We start from the raw sequence: 25,967 nt of genomic DNA on the forward strand, positions 1-25,967 counted from the left end.
GAATGACAGGTAATACAAAACAAATTTTTTTGTATTATATTTTTTATATATATATTTATTTTAAATTATATATATTATAATTGCGCGCGTCGATTTTCAATTATATATATAAATATTTTTAATTAGGGGAAGGGGGGGGCAAAAGGGGGTACCTAAGGAAATACTAAGTTTTAGAGGACTTAAATACGCTAAATCTTTTTGTTTCTAATGGCATTCACGGTAAATAGACAAAATTTTAAGCTGCCGTTGCAAAATAAAATTTTTGTTTTTGACGTGCAAAAAGGGGTACCCTTAAAAAAAGTTGGAAAAAAAAATTTCTGAAAATTGATAAAATTTCATTAAATTAAATATTTTATATGTAATATACATATAGAAAAATTACATTTCACATCATTGGTGGATACGGAGGCAAAAAAAAAAATTTTTTATGGGGCAGAGAGGCCTCTTTCCAAAAAATGAGAATTTTTTTGTATTTTTAACTTCCCGCTAAGAAAATTGTAAATTTTCAAAAATTCGGGAAGTTATTGGTTTCGGTCCGATTTACGAAAATCGAATTTCCATCAGATGTCGACGTTTCGAGGTCCTAGGAAGCTATCCTGACTAATTTCACGATGATGTCCGAGTGTATGTATGTGTGTACGTACGTACGTACGTACGTACGTACGTATGTATGTATGTAAATATTCATAACTCTTGAACGGATGAACCGATTTTGATCGTTGAGGTGTCATTCAACGCGGCTTGTTAATGTCTTGAGGCCGTAGAACTTTGAACTTAATCGGTAGAGTGCGTTCAGAGATATTTCAAAAATAAAATTTTTTCAAAAATGTTTTATTTGGATAACTTCCAATTTGCTCGATGGATTGATTCCAAAATCTAATCAGCTCTAAAACTCTATAAGCCGCGTCGAATGCCACCTCAACCATCAAAATCGGTTCATTCGTTCAAGAGAAACCGTTGACGAAAGAATTCAAAAAAAATTTTTTCCTTGGTTTTTTTGAAATTTCTCAAAAACGGCTGAATAAATCAATTTCAAAATTCGACCAGCTTTAGAACTTGATAAAACGCGTCGATTGCCACCTCAACCATCAAAATCGGTTAATTCGTTCGCGAGATATCGTGGAAGAAAGAAATGCTAAAAAATGGTTTTTTACAAAACAATGGCATACAAAAGTATTTGCGAGCTCGAAGAGCTCGAAAATATATTCACAATAATGTTTTCGAGCTCAGCGAGCTCGAAAACAGCGGGAAGTTTTGGGGCTGGCCCGCAGGGTCAACTGACAGACCGATTTTTTAAATTGTTTTCATCATTAAGAATGTATTTCTTTCTCTTGACAACTATTTTTGGTTCTATATTACTAAAAAAAAAAATTTTTAGATGTAATAAATCGTTTCCCCTCGATTAGCTCAATTACTAATTGTTATTTAATACCCTGATTAAAAAAGTGAATTGAAAAGTATTGAAAATTATCTCAATTCTTTTCAATCCCTCGGCGGTTTTGGAAAGTATTGAATGGAATTGAAATTTCGATCGTTTGAATACTTTCCAATTCCAAAGTGGAATTCGAAAGTATTGAAAAGAATTCAATCTTTCATCATTTCAATTTAGGTATGAAGAAGGATTCGGAAAGATTCAAAAATTTCAATTCATTTCAATCTTTTTCAATCCCACTCATGACCCGAAATGTGAAATTATTTAGGTATTGAGAAGGATTCAGAAAGATTCAAAAATTTCAATTCATTTCAATCTTTTTCAATCCCACACTTGATCCGAAATTTCGGACTATTTAGGTATTGAGAAAGATTCAGAAAGATTCAAAAATTTCAATTCATTTCAATCTTTTTCAATCCCACACTTGATCGAAATATCGGATTATTTAGGTATTGAGAAGGATTCAGAAAGATTCAAAAATTTCAATTCATTTTAATCTTTTTCAATCCCACACTTGATCGAAATATCGGATTATTTAGGTATTGAGAAGGATTCGGAAAGATTCAAAAATTTCAATTCATTTCAATCTTTTTCAATTCCACACATGACCCGAAATGTGATATTATTTAGGTATTGAGAAGGATTCGGAAAGATTCAAAAATTTTAATTCATTTAAATCTTTTTCAATCCCACACTTGATCCGAAATGTCGGATTATTTAGGTATTGAGAAGGATTCAGAAAGATTAAAAATATCAATTCATTTGAATCTTTTTCAATTCCTCGGAAGTTCAGAAATTCTTTTATTATTTTGGGATTGAAAAGTATTCATTTTATGTCAAAATGAATACCTTGGGGTATAGAAAGTATTCGAAAGGATTCATTTCTCATCTTTTTCAATACTTTTCAATTCACTTTTTTAATCAGGGTAAAAAAAAACAATTCTATATTTCGTATTTGTCATTATTTCGAACCCAAAAAAACGAGTTTTTTGATTTTTTTAATTACAGATTATTTGGAATTACTTAAAAAATTTTATCAATTAAAAAATAAAATATTATTTTCGAATATTTTTAGTGGCCAAATCTGCCCCGGCTGTAGAAAATCAGCCGAAAAATGGATTAAGATATTTAATTTTTTTTAATTTGACGAGAAAAATATTAAAGAATCATGTTTTCAGAATTTCCGGCTGGTCCACTTAGCCCTAGGTGTCATGCGTAGGGCTAAAAATACGGAAATATATCGGATTTATAGTAATTAGACGAAAAAAAAAAAAAATTTTTTTTCCATAAAATTTTGGGGGTACCCCGATTGCCTACCCTACCCCCTTTTGCCCCCCCCCTTCCCCTATATATATTATTATTTATAATGTTTTATAATATTATTTATAATATTAAACACACTGACACAAGTTGAGGATACCCACAGAATGGAGTAAAAAAGTTGTAGGTGGCGCTGTTATTTTCTTCTTTCGATCATTTTACCACACATTGGATAAGATTGTACAAGTCATCTGGTATTGTATACTCCAAAAATAGTAACAGATACCAATTTATATAAAATTGTGTGGTTCCCAAAACCACAAAATAAGTATTTTATACTACATTGAGTAGTTGTGGAAACTACAAAGTTTTACCACATTACAGTAGTAAGCAGAACTCCTATGGTAGTAAAATATCATGCACACTGTGGCTTATGTTACTACAGTTGTCATTGCGGCGACCACAAAGTGTAGTGAAATTTTTACTAGCTTGGTGTAGTAAATTCTACTACAGCATTTTTTCCCGTGAACTGATAGACCGATTTTTTTCTTTAGTTAATTAATAAATTTGATAACCTTATGATAGTTGAGTCATTGAATATTAATTTTTTTTTTCTTTTATAATAATTATTTTCATCACATCATTTGTATAAATATTACTAATAATTATATTTTCTGTTTAACAATAGTCTTAATAAATACTAATAGCAAGTAAATTTACATATTATATAGCATGTAATTATTGTTGGTTTTATCAGGCAGTGCCCCCCACTTTATTTTAAACATTCAATGACTTTCACCTGATATCAACCGTACAGCCCTGATTAAAAAAAATGATTAAAAAGTATTTAAAATGATTTGTTTTTTAATCATTTTAAATACTTTTTAATCCTTCAAATCATTTCTAATCCTGTCTCTTATGGACATTTAACGTGTGAAATCATTTTTAATCATTTTTTTTAATCAGGGAGCACTTTTTCTAAAAATTTTAACTAAGTGAAATATTCAATAACTTAACTGTCATAAATTTATTAAATTTTTAGAAACTAATTGAAATACAAAGTTTAGTCATTTCTTAAAAAAAAAAAAAAAACAAAGAAAACATAATTGCAATTTCACTTAGCTAAAAATTTCAGAAAAAGTATCATACGGTTGAAATCAGTTGAAAGTCATTGAATGTTTAAAATAAAGTGGGGGTGGGACACTGTCTGACAAAAACCTTAACAATAATTACATGCCATAAAATATATAAATTTACTTGGTATTAGTATTTATTAAGACTATTGTTAAATAGAAAATATCGTTAATAGTAATATTTATATGAGTGATCTGATAAAAATAATTTTTATCAAAAAAAAAATTCAATTAACATTTGAGGGCATTCTTGACAGTATCCCCTACTTTTAAAAAATATTCAATTACTCAACTATCGTAAGGTTATCAAATTTATTAATTAATTAAAGAAAAAAAAATTTTTTCGCATTTATTTAAAACATAAATACATAGTTGTAATTTCATTGAGTTGAATAATATTTGGAAAAATACCTAATGGTTGTAATCAGTTAAAAGTTATTGAATATTTAAAAAAAATTGGATGTATTCTTGCCTGACAATACCCTTAACAACAATTACATATGCTACTAAATATGTTAATTTTACTAGTTTATTAGTATTTATCATTTTATTAAGACTATTGTTTAACAAAAAATATCGATAGGACTACTATTTATAAAAGTGATCTGATAAAAATAATTCTTATAAAAAAAAAAAAGAATTTAATTTAGATTTAAGGGCATTCTTGACAGTATCCCCTACTTTTGGAAAATATTCAATAACTCGACTGACATAAGGCTAACAAATTTGTACTAATTAATTAAAAAAAAATATATTTGCATTTATTTAAAAAAAATAACAATTGCAATTTCATTGAGTTAAAGATTTTAGAAAAAACATCTTACATTCCTTATCAGTTGAAAATCATTGAATGTTCAAATAAAGTAGGAGGCACTGTCTGACAGTTCACTTAACAATAATTTCATATAACAATTAAACTTGTTTATTAATATTTCTTAATACTATTGTTTAACATAAAATATTTATGTACTCAAAATTTTAATGAAAAATTCTTCAGTTCCACAAAATAATTATAATTGTTTAATTGATACATTATTTATTAGTATTTCAACTTTATTATTTTCATAAAATATTTTTATTTTCTTTATTTTTATAATCAAACATGAATTATATCATGAAAAATAAACATGCTTGGTAGTTATTTTTATTTAAAAAATAAATATATTTTAGTCACATCACTTTACCGCAAACTCACTATAACAAAAGATTTTTTTATTTTTTATTAATAGATTAATTAAAACCATAAACTTGTAATTAACATATGATATATGACATATTTTAAATGACATTTTAAAATTTTTAACTCATCTTTAGATACTTTAGGTATATTCATCCAGCGCTGCATGGTAACTCAACGACTTTATATTTCTGTCTTATCAACGTTCAGTATGTTACCAGTTGTACCATTGAGTAATGTTGTCATTGAGTACAGTTTTAATGGAGTAGAGTTTACATGGAATAGAGTTCTCCTTGAGTAAAGAAAGCACAGAGTAGAGTTTCGGAAAACTATAGCTGCACCTAAATATCCATTTTGAATACAGTTGGCACAGAGCAGAGAAATTCGGAGTACGGTTGTCACACTGCCGGAAGTATCAACTTTTGCGGGCAACGTGGTGTCCAGTTGCGGCTGTAGTTTCACGTCAGTTTCTCTCCAACTTGGCCATCAGGGTAACCGAAAATTTTTCTTTACAACTTTTGCTGTCAAATTGTCAGCATTTTCAAGCAGCACATTTCAGGCAATTTTAATGTCAAATTACTGTCAATTCTAAGCTAAAGTGGCTATTAGGGTCACCGCGGTAGATAAAAAGCAGCAAATGGTAATATTTTTATATACACACGGAAAAAAATTAATCGTGAATGCAACATGATGAAATCATGTTGCATTCACATGATTTGTCATGTTTCGGTTACATGATAGTCATGTTGCGGTAACATGAGAAAATCATGTTGCATTCACATGATAATCATGTTTCGGTTACATGATAATCATGTTGCGGTAACATGAGAAAATCATGTGGCATTCACATGATAATCATGTTTCGGCTACATGATAATGATGTTGCGGTAACATGAGAAAATCATGTGAATGCAACATGATTTGTCATGTTTCGGCTACATGATAATCATGTTGCTGCCACATGATTTTCTCATGTTACCACAACATGATTATCATGTAGCCGAAACATGACAAATCATGTGAATGCAACATGATTTCATCATGTTTATTTACCAAGACTGCATCATGTTGCATTCACGATTAATTTTTTTCCGTGCAGAGAGAAATGGGTAGACGGGGTAGACATATAATCCAGTGACCCATAATCCGATTACCCACCCTGATAGCCACCTTATCCACAAGTTAACTTCAAGCTACTGCTGGAGAGCAAACAGTTACCTTTAAGGGTGGGCCGCACTTAACGAAGTCCTGAATTTAAGAATTCTAATTACTCTTTGAATATTTATGGGACTCGGATGATGAAAATCTTCCGAGGAAGTTCGTCTTCGGCTTTTAGTCGGAAACTAAGAAAATTACTGTTATGATAATTATTTAATAAATAAATAGAATTCTTAAATTCAGGATTTCGTTAGGTGCGGCCCAGCCTTAAGTTTACAGTGAATTGTCTGCAACTTGAATTCAAATTGACTACAAGTGTTACTGTCAGACAATGACGTTAAGTTGATTAAACGTTTCACTTGAAATTGACGGTAAGTTTTTCTGTTAAATTACATTCAGATGACGGCAGTAGATTTGCATCAACTTGCACGCAAGTATTATCCAGCCAAGGCTTGCCAGAAACTTGTCGTTAAGTTAGCCGTAAATGTTTCACTGTAGAACTTGCTAATCAATTATATTTAGAGTGTGGCTATCAGGGATAAATTCCCATAGAGATTTTATAAGAGAATGAATGAGTTCTATGAGAAATGCTATAGTTAAGTATAGGACCTTATACAAACAGCTATAAGAATCTATCGGAGTTTTTAAGCAGGGTAGTTCAACTATAATACTTAGCCTTTTTCTCTCTTAGCCGGCTTCTATTTAGCCTCATTGCTCTTTAGTCACTTCCATTGGTAGGCTTTCTTGATGATACTCCGAAATACTTCACACTTTATGTAAAGAAAAATTCTTTCGGTTCCACTGGGATTCGAACTCACGCCTAGCCAGTGATCGGGTTTGGGAGGCCTGTCTTACGCTTTAGACCGTTCAAAAAATTAAATATCTAATTGTAAACAAAAAAAAGTTAGAAGTCTCTCAAAGTATTAACAAACAATTATTTAACGGAATCATAAAGAAAAATTAGAAAATAAAGCCTGAATTATTATATGACATTGTATTTATCTAAAATTTTTATTATTATTGCTTTGACAAAAATGAAATAAAATTATTTTGCTTTCATTTATCAAATTCATCTAAAAATACATTTTTTACTTAAAAAAAATTTACTTTTGTAAAATTTACCGCTTTTTTTTTCGAAAAAATACGCATGCGCAAAGAATTAGTTAAAATTTGTTTTTAATATTAATGAATGAAGATACTTGTGATAGTAAAAATTATAAAGAGGCTAAATACATTCATTTTAGATTCTCAAAAAACTATAAATTTGAGAAACAATAAAAAATAAAAAAATTTACACTAAATGGCGTTCTCAAATAGTAGTTTTCTTGATATTCATTGTTACTACTATTATTATTATTATTAGCAAGATGGCGATTGTAGTTGCATGTGTCAACGTCGACAAGATTCTACGCTGCATGTTATTTTAATTAAATAATTCTAAATAACTTATTGATTAACGTGCCTATTTATTAGTAAGAATTAATAAATGAAAGTTTTGTGGTAAATAAATTAAGTTCATTTATTTTTTTTAATAGTCGTAAAACAAAAAAGATAGAAAATGGGTAGATCTAGATCGCGCAGTAAATCGCCGAGTAGTAGGCGGCGTCATAAGAGTAAACATTCGCGAAAACGTTCTAAATCCCGTGAAAAACGTTCTAACAGCAAATATGTAGAAAAATCAAAAGAACGCAGTTCTAAAACAAGGTAAATTTTTTACAGTCTATTACTTGATTCGTGTCGTTTATATCATTTTTTCTTATTCTGTGCCAAACAAATAATCACAATTATTATATCATTATGCTTTTATTATAAAAATTTGTTGTATTGATGAATCATATAAAAGTTTTTTTATAATTGGATTTATCACAAAAGTTTATTTTTAATTAATTATTAATGTTAATTATTTTAGAAAACGTTCACATTCTTCATCAACAAGCAGTGATTCTGATGGGTCCGATGATGTTCACATTGTCAGCCATAAAAAACGTTTGTTTAAAGATAGAGATAGAAAAATGGATGAAGTTGAGCGATTAGCTGAAATGGAACGTCAAAGGTATTAATAAATATAATATATCCAAAAACATCACTATTGAACAAATACTCGATCGTGTTTTCATTTTAAAATACGGAGAGTAAATCATGATGGTGTTTTTAATTTTAATTCATATCTATCGTTCATTTTTATACTTGTGTTATTAGGAAAAAGAAAGAATTAACGCACAATACCCTCGCCACAAGCGCAATCCGGTAAGATTTAGATTAGAAATTATGTTCCATGGTGGCGGTATCACATTATTTTTCATTAGTAAATGCACGGGAAAAATGAATTAATATTTTTTGTTTGTAAGCAATCAATATATATTTATATAGCATGTCAACAGTCATTTGACGATAAAACATTTTTTATATTAATTTTTATTTAAATAATCATATACACATACACGTTAACTTTTTTATATAATTATAATAATTATGGTATGAATAATTGTCATAATAATATAATTTATTATAAATGTTATCATTATTAAGTTTTAAGATAGAAAATAAAACATTTAAGCTAGACAAATAGAATAACATTAATACTTCAGGCGACAGCGAGAAACGGAGCAAAAGTTAGTGGAGGAAGAGGCTGCTAAACGTATTGAAGAGCTTGTCCAAAAAAGGGTAGAAGAAGAACTAGAAAAACGTAAGGAGGAGATTGAGGCGGAAGTTCATCGACGAGTAGAAGAGGCTAAAAGAGCCATTGAACGTCAAATGATGGAAGAAATGGAATGGCGCCAGGCTAAACTCCGCGAGGAGGAAAAACGAAGAGAGGTAAGACCAATCCAGAGAAACATTGGATGATATTAGCGCGAACGCTGAGTAAGAGCATAAGTAACGTCGCTACCTCAATCCGACAATTGCGTTGACGATGTAGTTAATTACAATATTTAACAGTGGATAAACCCTTAATATGTTTAATAATTTTAGTTTTTTTTTTTTTTTTTACTCTTATAAAATGTATACTATAATCGCCAATGATTTTGTTGATATTCAGGATTCGATTTTACATTTGCCACAGCGCTCGAGCATTTAAGTTTTATGGTTTTTTTGAGTTTTCATAAAGTTACATTCAACTCAAAAAAACCAATGTACTTTTATCTTTAAACTGTGTCTACTTGAAGTGTAGCAATGTAGCAAATCATTTGTAATACAGCAAAAAGTTGCTTGAAGCAACGAAAAGGTGTTATTCGTATCGTGTACGTACGTATTCTATTGTTACGGATTACCGAGAATATATTTTTCTCATGTACTATCTGTATATGCCTACCTATTTTTATCTGATATTACCGTTTAATTAACTTATTATTAACACTGATAGAAATCACGGTATGACATGTATATTATTAAAAATTTATTTTTTAATTTAATTAAAAAAAAAGAAAAAGAAAAAAAAATTAAATGAAGCGCGATCAATGGTAAACTACAATTTGTAATTATTATCAACTGTTATGAACAATGTAAATTCATAAAAATAATTGACTACTTTGGAATGATTTAATAAGTAATCGAACGCGTATAAAAAAATGATTAGCTTGTAGTTTTATCTATGTAGCGATTTTTCAATCCTCTTTTTTAATATTTTATCTAAAAATTATCGTTGAGTTAAAGCCCCTTTAGTAAATTTATAATTGCCTTTAATCAATATCGCTAAAAAGTTTCTGCTCAATAAAATACATTAATCATGCAAAACAATCTTATTTATAGTTTATATATATATACTTATACATAATACTTACATCGAGCTCTAATAATTAATTATTCGGACGGAAATAGAAAATTATAAATCGTAGTATTTTCTTAATAAAAAGAGAAAAAAAAATCAGTAAAAAATCCCAATAGCAACAAAGCAACAATAGAAAAATATATAGGTCGGCTTCCTAAACTGACTACCAGCGGAAGATGCCGGTATTATACTCACTGCCGAGTGATTGTTGATGAAGAAGTCATCCCCTACATGCTGGTGTGAGCTACATCCAGGTATTATCCAATTTATATATATTCATAATTTCATTACTTAAAAAATAATAATTATATTATTATTATTTACTCAACCATACATACATATCAACACAATAAATATTTTCTTCGTGACATCCTCTACTCATTGAAGAGTAGGTACAGTCGCTGCGGGGAAGATTAAAAAATTAAGGCCCGGATTTTATAAAACTCATTTTTTATATTGTGTTATCGTAAATAATGTTAACTTTTAAAATCACAATGATAAAATTATTTTTATTGAAGATTTAGTACTTTTCAGCCTTATCTATACAACATTTTTTCCGGGCCCTATTCTCAATTTCTTCCTACGCAGAAAAATATTTAATAGGAATTATATCTTATTACGCTGTTAAAACAGCAGCACAACAAGCAAAAAATGGTGTGATAACTGCAATAAGGGCCATAACTATTATTTCATGGTGTAAAACTGTACTATTGTCGTTGTAGGAGGAAGAGCGGAAAAAACGTGAGGAACTCGAAAGGATCATGGAGGAAAACAACAGGAAAATTGAAGAGGCTCAAAAGAAATTGGTAAATTCGGTTATTAACTTTTTTAATTATAAAATAATTACCAATTATTATTTTTTTTAATGATAATTTCAGGCTGAGGAAAGATTAGCAATGGTTGAAGAACAACGACTTATGGAAGAAGAGCGGCAAAAGATGAGAAAAGAACAAGAAAAGCGAGTTAAAGAAGAGCAAAAGAAAATATTGGGAAAAAATAATTCAAGACCTAAGCTTTCTTTTACCTTGAAACCAGTTACGTGAGTTTTAAGATTAATTTCGAGTCATCTTTTTTTGCGCTGTTAGATATCCCTTTAGAGTTATTTTTTACATAGGTAGTGATTTGCAAGTTATAATCAAGCTGTTTGATCGATAATATAGACATCAAATAATCTGTTTATTTGCTGCTTTTGTTCGATCAAATTCTTGTTAACATTTCTTGCAAGTTATTGACTGTCGTGAAGTTATCAAATTCACACAATCTGTATATTAATAATGTTAATTTGTGTATATATTAAACAATCAGAACGATAAGGACTGATTTGTATCTCTTAAAATATTGCAACTGCTCTATATGTATGTATATACATATGTTTATGATTGTGACATTTTTATTAATTCAAGAGAAGTGTCCATAAAGATTACATTAGTCGCTTAAATTTATCGAATAAATTTTATATATATATATACATATATTCAGGACAGTTTTGTACAACTTATTCTTTTTTTTTTTATTTCTAAAGTTTTAATGGAGTAAATATATAATTGTGTCATGTTATTCTTGTTAATGACTTGCGGACTAATATAATAAATGTGTAACTGCCGAATAAAATTCTTCAATGTTGATTGTAATGTAAATAAATAATGTTTTATACATTCAATGAATTTATTTATATTTGTTCTTGATAGAAATGAGTACTTGTACACAGATAAAGAATTTAAAAAATATTTTAAATTTCATTTAGTTAAACTGAGACCCACAGCGTACATATCTGTCATTTCTGATGTTTCTTGTTTATTTTTAGCACTCGAATTATCTTTTATCTTGCTATTAATGAAGGATCTAGTTACTCGGTTGCCTGATTTTCGAGGTGTTATAAGCGATGGCAGTGGCGGTACTTCTAAAGGGATTATTTCATACTTTTTATATTTATTTATAGCACTACGAATAGTTTTTCCCATTAGCTAAAAACAAAGTTATAAAATAAATTAACTTGATGAAACTTTTATTGACAGTTATGCAATTTAAAATGCTCATGTTCTATTATAAAAAAGATCAAGACAGATTTAAAAAAAACGTTTTTTTTAATGTTTAAAATATAAATTAAAAATTAACAATTAATCTATTCAAAAATTAAAAGAGATTTAGCAAACATATTTTTGACTAGCCTTTTCATCCTCCTTACTCGATTTTTTCGCTAATTTTTCTGTCCTTAATTTACCGGCTGTTTTAGCTAATTGACGTTGATTGTATGTTGCTTTTGGTATCATGTTTTGTTTTGTATTAGATTTCTTCAATATTTCGTTATCAATTTTTGTTCTCATTAATGGCTTCTGTGACGAATAACTAATTCTACTACTTTTAGATATCTTCTCAATATTCTAATTGAGACAACAATGTTAATTTTAATTATTATATTTTCGTACTTTTAAATTTTAACTTACTCGAGAAGGCAATATTTTTTGAGGACTAGTTCCAAAATTTTTACAAGTTATTGAATGTTTAGGACTAGGATTGCCTTCAAAATCAACAGGTGCAAGAGGTAGTGAATTTTGTGGTGATGGAACAATAGGGGGCGTTATAATTGGTGTTGAATAACTAGAATCATTCGAAGTGTTTTCTTTATAATATGAATGTAATTCGCGATCTATTTGGAACTCTAGTTCTTCAATAAGATCAATAATTACTGGTCCAATATGACGATTAGCAGTAGGTTTTTTTCTTGATATACAATTCTAAAAGTAAATATGTGCATTGATTATTAATATTAAATTAAGGTGATACCACTTTCATGTGGAATTTTATTTCCTTACCAATGGAAGTTTTGAAATAATTTTTGTATCCAAACTAGTTAATTTTTTCTCATTACAATTTATACGTGTTCCTTGAATAGATAATGCAGTACCTAGATAAGGTTGACAGTTTGACATTCGTTGTTTGTAAACCAACTCAAACAGACCGGTATTTGCATTTTTATCCTCCCGAAAGTCTATAACAACTGCAGCGAATTGGGTCATAATTAAAATAGTGCATGTACATATATTAAGGTGATCCTTATGAAGGTCACTTTTTCAATTTTAATTGTTACGCCCCCTGAAACTCTTCCAAATAATTAAAAAAAAATCTGGGCATCGGTTGGCCCTGCAGGACAGCCCCTAAACTTCCCGCTGTTTTCAAGCTCTAAGAGCTCGAAAACATTAGTATAAATACATTTTCGAGCTCGACAATACCTTTGTTTCCCTTTTTTATGAGCTTTTCAAGCTCAAAAGGGTTACGGTTTATGTTCAAGTTTGAGAATTTAGAATCCAAAATAATGAATGAATGAGCGTTTTTTATATATTTATTTACAATTATGTTCAATAATTAGCTCAAAAATACACAGAAAAAAAAAATTCTTGACTGAAGGTAAATATTCTTGATTCAAGAAAATTTTTTTGGAGACCTAAATTTTCTCAGATAAAGTAGAAATCTTTTCCGACCAAGACGAATTTTTTTTAACCAAGACAAATTCTCTTGGCTCAAGAAAATTTTGACTTGGTTTCCGAAAACGTTTGTCTTCAAAAATATTTTCTTGACTCAAGTTAACTTTTTTTTCTGTGTAAGTATTTAGGTGATACGTTGTATCTACATCGTGCAAGTATATCGTGATTCCAGCGAACATGACGATTTTTGAGCAATCACATCCAATGACTTAGATAAAGAAGAATATATTAGTTTTGAGTAATATTGTTCAGTAATTATGATGTTATTCAATGAAAAAAGCATATCCGATCGGTTTTTTTTTCGAGTCTCTTATAAAAGTTTGTTGGTTTACGATGTTTTAAGAAGCCTCTCCAGAAATCAGCTCGACAAAACATTTTCAAGAGGTCGCTCACGAATTTTGAAAATATCAAAAATGATCGAAATTCGAATTTTTTATTTCAATTTTTTTTTTTTCGTGGCAACAATAGTTTATATTTGTGAAATCATGACTACGCTCAAAATTTAAGCCTAAAATTTAAATATTTGAACCTCGCTCAAGAATTTTGAATGTTTCCGAGTGCTGTCTTTTGGACGTTTTCGAGCGACCCTTGAATATTAATAATAAAGCTTCTCGATTTTTTTACCATCAATTTGCATAACAATGAATGAAAATAAAACCCGAGAACTAGAAATGATAAGTTTTTTACATACGTTTTTATTTTTTAATTCAATTTTTAGGTTTTTTCGCTTATTCAAAATTTACCAAATTTTATTGTTTAAGACTGTCCTGTATATTTCTGGTAATGCAAAAGTTATATTTAAGTGAAATGACAATAATTGAGTTATAAAAAAATACAAAAACTAATTCAAAGTATTAGTTATATATTATCAGTCAATATTTAAAATTTTTGAGCACCGTTTAAATATTTAAATTTTGGGCTGAAATTTTAAGCATAGTCATGGTTTTACAAGTATAAACTATTGCTGCCACGAATACCAGCTCAACTGGTAGAGCACTCGGCGCGATACCGACATGGTCTCGGTTCGATTCCTAGTTCGGGCTATCTATATTTTTCTCAATTTATCTATAAATTGTCTTATTGGGAAGGTTAATTGTAAGTTTAGGTTTCATTATGCTTAAAAATTGGCACGAAGTAATATATTTATATATGAACAAGATCACGTCAAGTGGACCCCCCATTTTTCACTTGATCATGAAAATTAAGTCTATGTATTTTTTTTGTATGTAATCACTATGAAAAATTAATCCCTCAAACGATTTTTCAAAATTTTTATTTTAACAACATTTTTTTTACAATGAAAATTTTGAGTACTTTTAATTTGAAAAATAGATTCCAAAACAACCGTTAAAAATAAATTAATGAAGTTGTCAGGATTTATTGTCGAATATCTATATTTTACAAAACTATTAATAGCACACGGAGAGAAAATAAAAGTAATGATTACTATGCTACATAGTAACCAGACTCATTTTTTATAAAATGGTAAATAATGCTATGTAGAATACGACTCATTACCATTTTTCTGGCAATGATTACTATGTTACATTGAAACAACTAAAATGCTAAAAATCGCTATCTAGCATGAGAATCAGGGCTATATAGAATGGTACTCAGTCCCATGCTGGAATAGCTGTCGTTACAGTTTAATAAGTGAGACAAGGAAGTAAACATGCGCGGACGTTTGCGCAGTAACCTATGTGTATGTGTATGCGATGTATATTACTAAATATTTGAATTTATTAAATTATTATTTATCTGTTATCAAAAAATGATATTCCATTTTGAGCAATATCTTAATTATCTCAATAGATTAATTCAATTTCTACATATATCTATTTATAGTAACCTGAGTGATTTGTTTTGTCATAACCTTATTTACTAAAAATGAAATAAATAAAACATCGTAAACGTTACTACACGGAGAGAAATGAAGCTCAATATAAACGAAAAAATACTGTCTGATTTTCGATTTCTACTAGATCTGTTTAGAAAATCATAAATTATGATAATTTTTATGAAAAATTAGTAGAAAGTAACAGGTACGCAAAAAAAATTATAGAGCAGCATAATGATTTTTGAAGTCTTTGATTTTTAATAACCAACAAATATAAAATATGTTATGCTATGAAAGTAATATCAAAATAAATCTTGAACTTTTATAAATTGAGAGTAAAGTTTTGATAAACGTTTGCTATTAATTGAAATGTAAATAAAAATTATTATGTGTTATATATTATAGTTTTTTAATTATGGATTTGTAAATTTTTTATAATTTTGTATCAAAAATTATATTCAGCATAAAAATATTTATTTCAAACAGTATTAAATTCGGTACATTTTAAACTCCTGTGTAAAATTTTTTCTACGAAAAAATGGTTTTTTTGTTTTATCTTATATAAATTTTATAATTTTTGATCACACAAGAATTAATGAGAACTAAAAATAATAATTGCCACAATAGAATAACAAAATTTACAGATTTTGTCATGATATTTATATTTACTTCAATTTTTGTTATTATTTACGGGGTATAAATTCTCGAACATTGATTCAATTGAAAATTCTAAAGCAAGCATAATAAAAATTCTTAAAATTTTAAAAGTTTTAGTTTTGTCAGTTGATAAGTTTCATTATATGATCAGTAGAAATTCTATTTATCAGTAATGCAAAATTTCTCGTGCCAGCATAATAAAATTTGTGAAATTTAAACTGATATTTACTCAGTTGAGGAACAACACTTATAGAAAATCATTAAAGTTTAAAAAATTAATAACAGTCTTTACACCCATTTAATAAAATTTCATTGAAATACAGCTATTTATAATTTTTTGACAATAATTTTTGTTTGTCTTTGAGTAATTTTTACAACGGTGTTTAAACAAAATAATCTTTCGTTCTAAATATTCGGATTTGTTTGGTTATTTTTCTGATCAGTACTCCGCGGGAATTCATTCAAGAAGCATCTATTTTATTTAGCAAGTGTCAATTATTCAGTTGAGTATTATGGGGTTGTGTGATTGTGAAAATCTTTATTCTTATTGATTTTAATATTATGATGCTTATGAGATTTGTTTGCATAACTATTTTTACGTTTGATAATAAATTACACACTTACGAATAAGAATAAATTATATTTTTTTTTTGTTTTTATAAAATAAAAAACTATTCGATGTATCATTGCATGTAATAAATGTAAACCGCATGAATTTTAATTTTATGGAAAATTAGATGTATTTTTATTTATTTTATATCATCCTTATAAATGTTTATTAAGTTAGATGAGTAGTTATAAGACTTTTTGTAAAATTTATAATATTAATATAATAATTTTAACGAGACTTCCCTCGTAAATTTGAATCACGGTCGAAACAACGTGGAAGTGTAAACACCGCGAATTCACCGTGGTTACACGGTGGGTTTGTTCCATTTCACCACCGGGTATACACAGTGTATCCACTGTAATTACGCGTCGTATCCACCGTGATTCCACGGTGGCTTGACCACTGTGTATACACGGTGTTTCCACTGTGATTACGCAGTGTATCCACCGTGAATCCATGGAGGCTTTGTGCTATTTCACCACCGTGGTTCCACGGTGTATCCACCGCGTAATCACAGTGGAAACACCGTGTATACACAGTGGTCAAGCCACCGTGTAATCACGGTGGATACACCGCGTAATCACAGTGGTAAAATGGAACAAACCCACCGTGTTTCCACCGTGATTCAAATCTGCGAGGGTTTTCTTTACTTTGTAAATTCAATATTGTACAAATCGTGACATTAATTTTTGAAATATATTGTCAACTAATTACCAATACCAATGCTGCTAAATAAATATAAAATTAATATAAAATAAAAAATACAGTGTTTTGTGTTGATATTCTCATATGTTTCTATCAATTTCATTTAATATTTATACTATACGTTTTTGTATATACATATAAGACTATTAAAGATAATTGATAGAAACATATGAGAATATCAACACAAAACACTCTATTTTTTATTTTATATTTTTTTAGCAGCATTGGTATTGGTAATTAGTTGACAATATATTTCAAAAATTAATTGCACGATTCGTACAATATTGAATTTACAAAGTAAAGAAAAGTCTCGTTAAATTTATTATGTTAGTATCATAAATTTTACAAAGAGTCTATATAAATTTTTTAGATTAGTAATATAATTTTTATAAAAGTTAATTTAAAGAGTAAAAGAACAAAAATGAAAATTATTATTTTTTTCAATAAATTTTTAAATAATTTTGATCGTATAAGTAAAATAATTAAAACAATTTTTATTATGCTACACAGAAAAAAAAATTATTTGGCTCAAAGAAATTTTTCTTGAGCCAAGAAACTTTTGAGGGCATGGAATGAAAACCGAGATTTTCTTGACCGAAGTAAATAAATTCCTTGAATTTTATATCTTGAACGAAGAAAAAAAATTTTTGACTCAATATATCTTCAAAGATTGATTCAACAGTTGAGTTACTTAATTAAATAATTAAAATTTTTTGATTTAATAAATATTGTTCCTTACTGTTATATAATTGTTACTTTAACCAAAAAATATAAATGTTCAGTACCAGAAAGTTACAATCTTGAATAAAGTAATGCTATGTTTTGAGTCAATAAACAGTGATAACTTGAATTAAAATACAAATTTCGAACCAAGAGTACTGCGAGCTTAAGCCAAGTAAGTTTTCTCTTGGTTTCACGCAAAGGTTCTCCCACTCTTTTCTCACTACTCTATCTTTGTCGCTCCTGCACAAGCAATGAAAATTTTGTCCACGTTATAAGGTTAAGTAGATAAAATTTAAAAAGCAAGATAATAATAATTATTTCATAAATGTTATAATTATAATTATAACACACCGGCACACAAAAAAAAATAAGTTCTCTGTACTTTTGACGGGACCGATTTATTCCCATGTATTTTGACCCGCTGAATCTGAATCCGAGGTCCGTTTAACCCGTACACCCTCAGATTTTTAGAAAACTTTGAAAAACCTCAAAAATACACAAAATCGACCGTTTTTTAAATTTATAAATTTTTTTAACTCTAACTAAGCATGATTTTTATGTATTTCGGTCCTCCACATACTAACCTGAAGTTTGTTTAAAACATTAGCCATTTAAAGTCTGAGTAAATTCCAAAAAATTGCAAAAAAGCAAAAAGATTCTTAGTATTGTGATGAAAAAAATTTTTTGAAGCATATTAAAATTTTTCTATGTTTTAGGCCAAAATATTTTTTATATATATATCACAGATCGAACAATATGATTTCTTTTATTTATTTCGATTTAAAAATTGATTTTTGTTAAACCAAATTTTATTTTTTTCGATTTTTTGGGAATTTTTGCCATTTATTTAAAATTTTAGAGATATCTAAGCCATGGGTGTTCGATAATTATATGTGACAGATAAACATACATGAAAATAATTATTCATTTAGCCCTATAAAATTTTTTTCATCACAATACTAAGAATTTTTTTGCTTTTTTGCAATTTTTTGGGGTTTTTTGGAATTTACTCAGACTTCAAATGGCTAATGTTTTAAATAAACTTCAGGTTAGTATGTGGAGGACCGAAATACATAAAAATCATGCTTAGTTAGGGTTAAAAAAATTTATAAATTTAAAAAACGGTCGATTTTTGTGTATTTTTGAGGTTTTTTAAAGTTTTCTAAAAATCTGAGGATGTACGGGTTAAACGGATCGCGGATTCGGATTCAGCGGGTCAAAATACATGGGAATAAATCGGTCCCGTCAAAAGTACAGAGAACTTATTTTTTTTTGTGTGCCGGTGTTATTTGTAAGTTTAGCAAATATTTGGGCACATATGTATTTTATTTATTATAAATTCAGCTACTTAAGGAATTTCCGAGTGAAACTATATTTGTTTTTTTTTTTTTTAATTTGAAATAAAATATTCTTAAATTAAAAAAACTTGATGGTTTACAAATGAAGGCTAAATTTTTTTTATTATAAATATAGAACTCTTTCAAATTTTTATTGTTCAATAAAGGAATTTTTTTTTAGCTTAGTCTTGAATATATATAATACTGATATACAATCAGCGGCGGGTATTCATACCGTACCCGGTTACAAGCGTGCCTTGCAGATCTCTACTATTATCACTCTACCAACATACAACTTTCTTAAATAGATTTCTATGCGAAAATATCAATACTAAATATATTTATGTTGCAAAATAATTCTATGTAAAATTATCTCTATGTAAACTTATTCTATTAAGTATAAATATATGCGAAAATAATTCATGTCCAAAATATCTCTATATTATATATCTCTATGAAAATTAAGTCTCTACAAAATTTACTATAATATGACAGAATTAGGTGTTAACATATTTATATTATGGAATTTCTCCATAACTATACAACTCTCCTTAATATTTCTCTATTCTGCATATCTCTATGACACAACAATTCTATGAAAAAATTTTTCTATTTAAAAATTTTTCTATGTTGACAAAAGTCAGTTTCATAAGATCTCTCAGCAAAAAAAAAACTAAGTTTTACGAATGATTTTGTGTCTTACCACCAGCAATCGCGTGGCGCTACCATAAAATTCCAGCAACAATACAATAATAATGATAATGATTTAAGTAATTATAATTTTTTCTTTTTAAATGTCATTAAATTTGAATCCTGACTTTGTCAGTATTTTATTATAATTTCATTTGAATCCTGACTTTGTCAATATTTTATTATAATTTCAAATTTAATGACATTTAAAAAGAAAAAATTATAATTACTTAAATCATTATCATTATTATTGTATTGTTGTTGGAATTTTATGGTAGCGCCACGCGATTGCTGGTGGTAAGACACAAAATCATTCGTAAAACTTAGTTTTTTTTTTGCTGAGAGATCTTATAAAACTGACTTTTGTCAACATAGAAAAATTTTTAAATAGAAAAATTTTTTCATAGAATTGTTGTGTCATAGAGATATGCAGAATAGAGAAATATTAAGGAGAGTTGTATAGTTATGGAGAAATTCCATAATATAAATATGTTAACACCTAATTCTGTCATATTATAGTAAATTTTGTAGAGACTTAATTTTCATAGAGATATATAATATAGAGATATTCTGGACATGAATTATTTTCGCATATATTTATACTTAATAGAATAAGTTTACATAGAGATAATTTTACATAGAATTATTTTGCAACATAAATATATTTAGTATTGATATTTTCGCCTAGAAATCTATTTAAGAGAGTTGTATGTTGGTAGAGTGATATTAGTAGAGATCTGCAAGGCACGCTTGTAACCGGGTACGGTATGAATACCCGCCGCTGATTGTAATAGCTTTAAGTAACAGAATAAATTTTTATTTCTAAATGCGTGTGGTGGCCGAGTGGTCTAAATTACATGACTGTACAAGACCACTCTGAATCGAAGGGTCGACGGTTCGAGTCCCATCATACGTCAAAAAAATTAAAATTCCTTCTTTACCGAAGGTGGAAAAAATGACATTTAACCCTACCAGATGGATAAAATAAGTCGTACAGTTAAATAATTTTTTTAAACAGGAAAAATTATTTCTTGAAAAACCAAGAGAAAAAATACTTGGGCTGAGAATCGAATCACTTTAAACCAAGAAAAAAATACTTGGGCCGAGAATCAAATCACTTTAAACTACGAAAAAAAATACTTGAGTCAATAATTGAATTATTTTAAACCAAGAAAACAAATACTTGTGTCAAAAATTAAATTATATTAAGCCAAGAAAAAAATACTGAAATCAAAAATCTAAATACTTTAAACCGAATAAAAAAATACTTGAGATAAGTCTGAAATTTTTCTAAACAAAAACAAAAATTTTTCAAGCTGAATAATTCTATTCTTGAATCGAGATAGTAATTTATTCGATAAACAAATTAGCTTCTAAATCCAAATTTTGTTGTTATTTTAATCAAATACAAATTGTAAGCTTGATTCAAGAAAAAATATGGGAAGAACGTAAATTCCTTAGTTCAAGTAATCCTTTTTTTCTGTGTAGTGGTACATTTTGTTATCATAAGACGGTGAATATTGCATCCTAGCGACACAATTTTTGTCGTGTCAGTTATTATAACTATAAAATACTTAATAATTTTTATTATGCTCAATACGGAATGTATTATGTTCAAGAAAGAAATTTTTGTCGGCCGCACCGAAATTTTATTATGCTTCAATACAATTAGTAACAACACGCATAACATAAAATATCGGAATATCATACGGTTTCAAGTTTAGTCGGCTAGCATAATAAAAATTTATGGATTTTCACATAAAATTTCATGGAATTTTCACCTTCATTTTTCTCCGTGTAGGTAACATTGTAGTCATGTCCATTTACATAGTTCTCTTGTCAATGTAGTATGGTAATCAGTCCTATGCTAGCATAGCCACCGTTACTATGTCGAATGGAGAGGATTACTCTGCCCGGTGACTCTTGACGCTAAAAAATCCTCGTTTCTATGTAACATAGTAATGGTTACCATTCTACATAGGAATTAGAACTATTTTTTTCTCTCCGTGCATAAAATTATTTGTTTATTATTCCATTGTTAATTAACTTTTAAGTAAACAAAGGAAAATTTCATTGACTTCTCGGTCAAAAAATGAAGTTTTTTTTCATGGGTTACATTTATTATTTATTGAAGTTTAAGATCCCGAAAGAAAATTTCACTGCTCGCGATTAGTTTAAACAATATGAATTTATTTATCACCGCGCGCCGGTCGCTGAGCGTTCTCAATACAGTGCGCAGCTGATCGTCTCAGGCTCTCTTGCAGCTTTGGTCAGTCATAATTGAAAGTAACATTAAAAAATATTATTACTAAACAAATCTTATTTTTTTTTAAACAATATCTTTTATATTTTTTTTTTCTTTTTTTCACAAACAGTTAGATTCGATATTGTATAGCAATCTAGCTCTATTATCTTATATATTGTATATTGTATTAAAATTAACCTATGTTAAGATGATATATAGTGCCGATTGGCGTAATAAGTAAATAAATAAATCAATATCATGAATAATACAGGGAAAACTAACTATCCGGGAAAAAATGATTTTACCTAATTATATATAATTATATATAAGACCTTATATATAATTAGATCTAAAAATTGGCCAGGTCTAATTATATATAATTTCTATATAATTATAAAAAAAATATCCTCAAAGTTTCAGATCTCTATCTCAATTTTAACCCGTGCCGCACAGCGATGTAAGTTTCCCATTTAAATAACACGGGGTTTTTGGCATTGAACAATTAATTTTTTATTCCGGCTAAAGTAATTGTTCGAAAAATTTGAAACTCTGTAGCCTTTATCCTTATATCAGCAGCTGCTCTTCAGAATTTTTACAGATTTTCAGCTACTATAATTTTGGGGGTACAGCATGATAAAAAAAAAGAAAAAAAATCTGGGCGTCGGTTGATCCTGCGGGCCAGCCCCGAAACTTCCCGCTGCTTTCAAGCTCAAGGAGCTTGAAAACATTACTCTGAATATATTTTCGAGCTCTTCTAGATCAAAAATGCTATTACCTGCGATTATTTTATATGAGCTTTTCAAGCTCTACCAAGTTGCGTTTTTTGCTTAAGTTTGACAAATTAAGAATCGAAAATTGTTAATGAAGAAGCGGTTTTTTAATTTTTATTCTCGATTATGTTCAATGAAATAAATTTATCGAGGCAGAAATCAATGTCAGTGATCAAAATCGAGATTCGAGTGAGTTTTGACTTAGGTCAGAGTAATAATATATGAAATATCCGAGAGAAACATTAAAAACTGGTTTTTCTCAATTTTTTGCTGATGATATGTTTTAAACTAAAGAACAAGTTAGATGACATTAAATGATAATCGAAAGAGACTATAAACAGAAAGAGTTGGTATGATTTCAAAAACATTTAGAACATTATATTTTGATCTATCCGGAAAAAATAACATTTTATGTTATTTTTTTAACTTTTCAGCGTCGATATCTTTTGAACTAATTAACCGATTGTGACGTTCGAGGTGTCATTAGGCGCGTTTTATTGAGTTCTAGAGCTGATTAGATTTTGAGATTGATCGAATGAGTCACTTCAAAGATAATCGAAAAAAACCGTTTTTTATCATTTCTTCCGCCAACGATTTCTCTCGAACAAATTAACCGATTGAGATGGTTGAGGTGGCATTCGACGCGGCTTATAAAGTTCTAGAGCTGATTAGATTTTGAAGTCGATCGTTCAAGTCGTTTCTGAGAAATCACTAAAAAACTAAAAAAAAAAATTTTTTTTTTTCGTAATTCGCCAATATTTTCGAGTCTGCTTGATCGAATGATCTGAAATTTTCAGAAAAGTTGAGGGCCAACAAGCTCTTTCGATTGCCACCTCAACAATCCAAATCGATTCATTAGTTAAAAAGTTACAAAGAGTTTACACACACACACACACACACACACACACACACACACACACACACACACACACACACACACACACACACACATACACATACATACATACATACATACATACAGTCGGACATTATTCCGGAAATAGTCAGAATAGCTTCCTAGGACCTTAAAACGTCGACATCTGATGAAAACTCGACTTTCGAAAATCGGGGTGAAAACAATAACTTCCCAATTTTTCGAAAATCGTCGAATTTCTTAGCGGGAAGTTAAAAATATTTTTTATTTCTATCTAAAATTTTTTTTAAATGACATATCAAATCACTCTGCATGCTTATCAGAAGTTCTTACTTTTTTTCATTCTCGCACCCAATTGGGTGAACAGCATATCTTCGTTGCACTAATACAGTGATCAGGAGCTTTGGACGAGTTTTTCTTATGAACAAACGAATATTTTCAAAAAATTAAAGCGCACATCGCTAAGTAAGACAATAGTGCGTTAATGTAGTACCCCTCGCAAATTTGAATCACGGTGGAAACACCGTAGAAGTGTGAACACCGTGGATCCACCGGGGTTACACGGTGGGTTTGTTCCATTTCACCACCGGGTATACACAGTGTATCCACTGTGATAACGCGGTGTATTCACCGTGATTCCACGGTGGCTTTGTGCTATTTCACCACCGTGGTTCCGCGGTGTATCCACCGCGTAATCACAGTGGAAACACCGTGTATACACAGTGGTCAAGCCACCGTGGAATCACGGTGGATACACCGCGTAATCACAGTGGTAAAATGGAACAAACCCACCGTGTTTCCACCGTGATTCAAATCTGCGAGGGGTAGAGTGTATCTTAAAAGGATTTTTCGAATTTATTACGATCACCTCTCATAATAGTTTAAATTACAACAGAAGAAATTCCCTTAAAATTTAAGCTCTTAATTCTAACGGGAAGAGTTTCCGCAAAATTTTTTTTGTGATTTTTTCAAGAAATATTTTTATTTATGTTATTTGACTTTGTGTCTTTTTCAAAAATACATAATGCATTCAATTGATATCAGAGATCGGTATATCTATCCGTATGTCTTAGTTTAACATTTAGTAAATATAATCAATAAATGAAATTTTTTCCAATATTTGCTTCAATAAGTTGGTCACCTTTAAGTTTATTATTTGTTTTAAGCAATAAATAATAAACAAAATGTTAGATGTTTTGTGTATTATAATATCGAAATAATTATTTATTTACAATTTTCTAACTATGATAAATTTTTAATAAAATAGATCTCTTTGATAAATAAATATAATAAACTTAAAAAATCACAAAAACAAAATTTGCGGCACGTTGTCCCGTTGGAATTAAGAGCTCAAACTTTGAGGGAATTTTTTTCTGTCGTAATTGAAACCGTTTGTGAGGTGATCGTAATAAATTCAAAAAATCCTTTTAAGGAACACTTTACTGCACACTAATGCAAAGTTCCTGATTACTGTATTAGTGCAACAAAGATATGCCGTTCACCCACTTGGGTGCAAGAATGGAAAAAACTAAGAACTCCTGATAAGGATGCAGAATGATTTAATATGTTATTTGAAAAAAATTTTAGATGAAAATGAAAAAAATTATTTTTTACTTTTTTTTCATCATGCTGTATCCCCAAAATTATAATAGCTGAAAATCTGTAAAAATTCTGAAGAGCAGCTGCTGATATAAGGATAAAGTCTACAGAGTTTCAAATTTTTCGAACAATTACTTTAGCCGGAATAAAAAATTAATTGTTCAATGCCAAAAACCCCGTGTTATTTAAATGGGAAACTTCCATCGCTGTGCGGCACGGGTTAAAATTGAGATAGAGACCTGAAACTTTGAGAATATTGTTTTTCATTTATTTCGAACCACATAAGCCTCTGGGAGCATTAAAATTCGAAAATGTCCGAAATAAGGACCACCCTATTATATATAGGTTATATATGATTATCTATAATACGTTATATATAATTAGATCTGAAAATTGGCCAGGTCTAATTTATATAATCATATATAAGTTATATATACTCATATATAATTAGATATGATTATGTATAATACATATATATCATATTTTATATATAATTAGATCCGAAAATTAGG

The 25,967-nt window shown here is 28.9% G+C and overlaps 2 protein-coding genes across 6 annotated transcripts in view; one reads left to right on the top strand and one right to left on the bottom strand.

Moving 5' to 3' along the window:
• The first annotated feature begins 7,511 nt into the window (after positions 1-7,511).
• On the top strand, positions 7,512-11,239 carry LOC130670060 (UPF0430 protein CG31712). Of its 3 annotated transcripts, XM_057473236.1 has the most exons (7): positions 7,529-7,632; positions 7,696-7,864; positions 8,070-8,213; positions 8,360-8,407; positions 8,749-8,974; positions 10,649-10,732; positions 10,805-11,239. In XM_057473236.1, exons 2-7 carry the CDS (start codon positions 7,719-7,721, stop codon positions 10,967-10,969), a joined length of 813 nt encoding a protein of 270 aa, XP_057329219.1. In that variant the 5' UTR covers positions 7,529-7,632; positions 7,696-7,718; the 3' UTR covers positions 10,970-11,239. The 3 variants fall into 3 exon arrangements, with proteins under 3 accessions (XP_057329220.1, XP_057329218.1, XP_057329219.1); XM_057473235.1 differs by having other exon boundaries at positions 7,513-7,864; XM_057473237.1 differs by lacking the exon at positions 8,360-8,407 and having other exon boundaries at positions 7,512-7,864.
• The window catches only part of LOC130670056 (tubulin glycylase 3A-like), a 29,369-nt gene continuing 12,150 nt past the window's right edge, over positions 8,749-25,967 (bottom strand). For 2 of the 3 annotated variants that reach the window (XM_057473228.1, XM_057473229.1), the window contains 4 exons: positions 12,740-12,924; positions 12,371-12,661; positions 12,095-12,307; positions 8,749-11,890 (listed from right to left, as the gene is read on the bottom strand). In XM_057473228.1, the coding sequence (XP_057329211.1) occupies positions 11,663-11,890; positions 12,095-12,307; positions 12,371-12,661; positions 12,740-12,924 (917 nt within the window). In that variant the 3' untranslated portion in view covers positions 8,749-11,662. The remainder of the gene's footprint in view (positions 11,891-12,094; positions 12,308-12,370; positions 12,662-12,739; positions 12,925-25,967) is intronic. The other variant, XM_057473230.1, reaches the window with a different exon arrangement.

The sequence above is a fragment of the Microplitis mediator genome, chromosome 6 (assembly GCF_029852145.1).
Source record: "Microplitis mediator isolate UGA2020A chromosome 6, iyMicMedi2.1, whole genome shotgun sequence".
Lineage (NCBI taxonomy): Eukaryota > Metazoa > Arthropoda > Insecta > Hymenoptera > Braconidae > Microplitis > Microplitis mediator.